The sequence below is a fragment of the Egretta garzetta genome, unplaced genomic scaffold, assembly GCF_000687185.1.
Source record: "Egretta garzetta isolate BGI_Z169 unplaced genomic scaffold, ASM68718v1 scaffold270, whole genome shotgun sequence".
Lineage (NCBI taxonomy): Eukaryota > Metazoa > Chordata > Aves > Pelecaniformes > Ardeidae > Egretta > Egretta garzetta.
In genome coordinates, this window is record NW_009258274.1 from 52,516 (window position 1) to 57,744 (window position 5,229).

At 54.0% G+C, this 5,229-nt stretch overlaps 1 protein-coding gene across 1 annotated transcript in view; it reads left to right on the plus strand.

The window, feature by feature from the left end:
• Nucleotides 1-5,229, plus strand: part of LOC104123441 (LON peptidase N-terminal domain and RING finger protein 1) — a 14,947-nt gene that overhangs the window by 6,008 nt on the left and 3,710 nt on the right. Inside the window, exons 7-12 of the mRNA XM_035890776.1 lie at nt 1,322-1,436; nt 2,043-2,164; nt 2,578-2,736; nt 3,648-3,810; nt 3,900-4,046; nt 5,121-5,223. Of these exons, the coding sequence (XP_035746669.1) occupies nt 1,322-1,436; nt 2,043-2,164; nt 2,578-2,736; nt 3,648-3,810; nt 3,900-4,046; nt 5,121-5,223 (809 nt within the window). The remainder of the gene's footprint in view (nt 1-1,321; nt 1,437-2,042; nt 2,165-2,577; nt 2,737-3,647; nt 3,811-3,899; nt 4,047-5,120; nt 5,224-5,229) is intronic.

Here is a 5,229-nt window from a genome sequence, read left to right on the forward strand (position 1 = left end):
CCTTCGTAACTGCAGGCTGGAACAGGAAGGTGTTGCCCCAGGGAAATACCATCAGCCACAGGGGTATTGCAAACCCAGGGGGGAGCATTGCTGAGCTCTGTGCCTGGATGTGGAAGAGGGAACCAGGTAGAGCCTGCGTCTGTCTTCTGACTCGGGGCCAGGGAAGGGCTGGGTGCTGCCACAGGGCATGCTGAAACCAGGCTGTTGTGTCTGGTGTGTCCCAGGACCTTGAGCAGTTGTGCAAGCGGCTGCTGGCAGAGGGCTGGATGTTGCACTGCCAGACATGCAAGATGGTCAGGGTCTCCTATATGGCAGCTTTTTCCAGGTCTGGACATGGCATGGGGGAATGACACAGGGGAGGGAGAGATCAAGGCTGTATCTGATCTGAATTAAATGAATTTAAGTCTCTTCTGAGAGCAGGGAAACATAATGTTCAGGAGGAGTCAGGGCTCAGTGCTGATCGGGGCTTTCCCATGACCTTAATTTAATTTCTAATCCTGGAGGTACCTGTGAACAACCTGAGTGCTTGCTGCTGGCTCTGCTCCTGGAGCAGGGGGAAGGAGGCACTTTCCCATCGCTGCCTTTTGGGCTACACACCGCTGTGGGCATCTGGGGAACCACAGCCCTGCCAGGACCAAGGGGTGCCATGTGTGTACTGATGGGGTCAGTGGGGACCCTGTGGGGATGGGGAGCAGTGCCCAGGCCTGGGACACTTCTCATCTTACATCACTGTGCAAGTCCAACCGTCTGAGCCCAGACTTTGAATTAAAGGAACAAGCCAGTTAGGAGCCTTTACATTTGATTAACAGCAGTTATGAGCAAAGCTTTAGTGAAGGTGAGCTTCATAGCCATGGGCTGCCAGGTCTTGGAAGACACGGCAACTTTCCATGGTGTCGCATCCCTGCATCATCGCTGTCTTCAGTGCAAAAGGCTGGTGAAGGCAGCAGATTTCCCTTGAAATGGTGGGAGGGGTCATGGGGAATGTCTCCTTCCCGCTGGAAGCAAAATCGCTTGCTCTCAGCAAGGTGATTCAAGGAAGATGCAGGTACAAGGCTGGGGAGAGCCAGAAGCTGCACCTACAGCTTTGCCCACCCTGATCTTCTTGACCCTTGCAGCACCATCCTGGGCCTTTGCAAGTCCCTGAGCGCTTTGTGGGACTCCCCTGCTGTGAGGCTGAGGCCAGCCGGGGTTTCCAGAGCAGGGTGCTGAGGCAAGCCTGGGGAATGACAGTTTTGAGGGCACCCAGTTTCTTTGCTGGGCATACCTGCACTCCTCCCCCTGTGTGGCTGTCTGTGGTCCGTTGACTTTGGTCCCTTTGCAGGATGTTCTTCGAGCCGGTAACAACGCCGTGCGGGCACACCTTCTGCAAGGAGTGCCTCGAACGCTGCCTGGACCACCGGCCCAACTGCCCCCTCTGCAAACAGAGCCTGAGAGAGGTGAGGACCTGCGTCCCACGGGAGGGAGCCCAAGGGAGAGACGGGGACCAGCTCCGGCTGCTGGCGGCGTGCCCAGGGCTGGGGTGGGACGGTGCGACGCTCTCATCTTAGTGGTTCCCTGGCACAGCAGCGTCAGCTCCACTCACGTGGGAATGACCAGAGCGTTGATAATTAAGACCAAGAGATTCATTTCCACAAGATGCCACAGTGATTTAGTGAGATTGTAAACAGGACTGAGAGGTAGAGAGAGAGAGAGAGAGAAAGAAGCGAACACTAATTACTTTTAAAAATGGAAATGGATGGAAAACCTGCTAGCCTGGAGATTTGATTTAATCTTTAATGAAAAGGGACTCGGATGAGACCGTCAGGGAAATTAGGTTGTCATACAAGGGCTGCATCACTGTCAGAGACAGGATGCTGCGCTGGATGGGCCTTGGGTCTGAGCCATGTCTGGAGGTCTCGGTGGAGCTGACATCCTGTCCTGCTAGATGGCTCGACATCCCCCTCAGCTCCAATAAAAGTGAGCGTGATTCAGAGCCCGGCAGGGCCTTCAGGGCTTACCCCCTTGCTCCTCTCCAACCTATTTCTGGGTCTAATTTTTTTCAGTACCTGAAGGCTGGAAGCTACAGCCCCACCTTGCTGCTGCAGGACATCATGCTGGCCACCTTCCCCGCTCAGGTGGCCGAGCGCTGGGAGCTGCACCAGGCTGAGATGGCAGAGCTCTCCAAGTAAGCAGGGACCCGCTCCTGCCTGCGTGTGCACGCATGTGCATGTGTGTGCATGCACAGGGGCTGGGAGGGGCTCAAGGGGGGGCTGCCCACACCACATACCATTGCTCTGGCTTGGTTCTGCTCAAGTGATGTCTGTCCCACTTCTCGGACCATGTCACAGCAGTGCCGGGTGGGTGTGGAGGTGCCCCATGGGGCACCTGGGGACGAGAGAGCATCTCTTCAAGGAGCTGTTTTGTGGGCAGGGTCTGTCCTTTGGCTCTTGGTGAGCCAAATGGAAGCTTTGGTGTTGCTCGGTGCCAGAGCATCACTTCTTGGGAACACATCTGGTTTGGGGGAGCAGCTGATGCAGAACTCTTGGGATGGGATTTGTTCTGGAAGGTTTCAGAGTGGTCTCTCCTCCTGTCCCTCAGCCTGACCAAGAACATCCCCATCTTTGTATGCACGATGTCCTTCCCAGGCATTGCCTGCCCTCTGCACGTCTTCGAACCTCGCTACCGCCTCATGATCCGACGGTGCCAGGAGACTGGCACAAGGAGGTTCGGCATGTGTATATACGAGAATGGGAAAAGGTGAGTTCCCGAGCAAGGTGGCTTCCTTCTGCCCCGGCTGATTTTCCCCTCTCTGCCCCAGTCCCAAATGTCTAAAATCCTGAGTACTTCAGAGAGGAGGAACAAGGTGAAATTTCCTATCCCACTGCACTCCGCAGATAAAATCAGCAGGGAGGTGGTGCGTTCCCCACATGGCAGAGGGAAACGGGATCTTGCTGCCTCCTGGCGTCGTACCGGCCAGGCGAGGAATGGGGCCAGGGCTGGAACTGGGCAGAGCCAGCGGTAGCTGTCAAACATGACAGTCTGGGAACAGCTTCTGGCTCGGGACATCTCTGAACTGCATGGTTCCCTGGCCACGCCGTCCAGCTCCTCTTAGTGAACACTTCAAAATTGCCATATTTCTCATACTCTGTCCTCAACAAGCTATGAGAGGACACTGGGCTAAATGGGCTTCTGTTTGGTGCAGTGTGGCCATCCTTATGTTCCTGGTGGCACCTCCAGATCTCGGGTGGGCTCAGTCTCCAGGTTCCTAAGCCAAGCACTCTGTTAAATACCTGTATTTACATGACATGTCCTCCCTGTGCTTCAGTCCCGTTCAAATGAAATGAGATAATAAGATTTTCTGGGCTTTGGGAGGATGTCTTTGCAATGGATGTTGTCTTCAGGACCACTGGACATGAGGGCAGTGTGAGGACTCAAGTCATTGGTATAAGGCAAATCCAAGGAAGCGTGGACAGTGTGCTCGCTATTCCCTGCCCTCTTAGCAGCAAGTGGTCACTCAACAGAGTTGAGTGAATCTCCGAATTTTCCCCTTCTCAGCCAGCTTGTTCCTGGGCCTTTTTCTCCTTGGAGGTGGTGCCTTTAGGAGAAGCAGCTCTCCCACCACTGGTATCCCAGCTCAGCTCCTCTTTTCTCTCCCTGGCTCCCTCCAGTTTTGCTGACTATGGCTGCATGCTGGAGATTAGGCAGATCGAGCTGCTGGCGGATGGGAGGTCCTTGGTGGACACCATCGGCAGGAGGCGATTCCGGGTGCTGAGACGCGGACACAGGGATGGCTACAACACTGCCGACATTGAGTACCTGGAGGACAAGAAGGTGAGGGCAGGACCAGGGCAAAAGCCCCCGCTGTGGTGGGACGAAGCCTCCCCAGGGACACCTTCTGCATTCCTCTTCCCTCCACGCAGGTGACCGGGGAGGAGCTGCAGGAGCTGCAGTGCCTGCACGAAAGCACCTACCGCTTGGCTCAGCGGTTCTGTGAGCACGGGGACCTTGCATCCAGGCACATTCTGATGCAGCACGGGCCGCTGCCGGAGAAGGAAGAGGACATCCAGGTAATGCCCCGAGGGAAGGGATGCTCTGGGTAGCAAGGATACCAAGAGAGCCTGGGGAGCAGCGCCGTTCCTGTGCTGACCGCCCTGCTCGGCTGCCCCCCCAGGATGAGCAAAACAAACCCTGTTTTTCACTCCTGTTATGGCATCTCTCAGAGATGTGCTAGGGCTTGTTTGTTAAACTGTTTAATGTTTCTTTATGGTTTTAAACTGTTCTTGGTAACAGCGCTGAGTTTTAAAAGCTTTCCCAGACTCTCTTCCTAAATGACAACCAAGAAACTGAACTGCCTGGATTTGAAAACACTTGGGGGGGAAAAAAAACCCAAAATGGGCAAAGAAACGAACCCCACAGCTCAGCGAGTCTGTGGTCTCCTTTCTCATTGTGTTCCCTTGAGACAGCCATAGCTGGCCAGAGGAGCTAAGAGGGCAGGATCTAGTTTGCTTATTAAGTTGCTCAGACAAATTCAGATTCTGGAGAGGAAAAAAAAACACCCCAGATTTAGTGTTCACTCCTTTAAGAAAGTGTTTCCTGCCTGGATCACTATAAATATGCTCTTCCTGGCTTGTCCCAGGCTAAGACTGTCCTGGCCAGCAGTTGCATCAATGCTGTGCTCAACATTACAAAATTATTCATTCTCCCTCAGCTGAATCAAGCATTTCCCTCTTAGTTTGGCTCAGGTTTGGTTTAAAAAACCACTGGCCAGTGGTTGTGCCTGGCCTGGCCTGCACCTCGCCTCTTTGAGGCAAATGCCGCAAAAGGCACTGACCCCGCAGGATTTGCCCCATGTTGACAAAAAGCATTGCCTTAAACAAGGAAACGCGCAAGACAATTCTTTGTCTCTTTAGTATAGGTTTTCCCCCATTATGTCTGTGTCTGGAGACTCCCTGGGAAATGCTTGTCTGGAAATTAAATGAGTTTATCCAGCAGTTTTGAGCCTGGATAGACAAAAGGGCCATTCAGAGGAATACCTTAGCCAAAGCTGGCATTGCTATCCTGACAAGAGCAAATGTTTCCCATCAGCGATGCCTTCACCTTGCAGTTCCTGATGTGGGGATCTCTTCCTCTCTCCCCTCCAGGCTTCGGCAGATGGCCCGACATGGTGCTGGTGGCTCATCTCCATCCTGCCCCTTGACCCGTCCTACCAGCTGAACCTCTTCTCCAGCACCTCCCTGCGTGCCCGCCTCA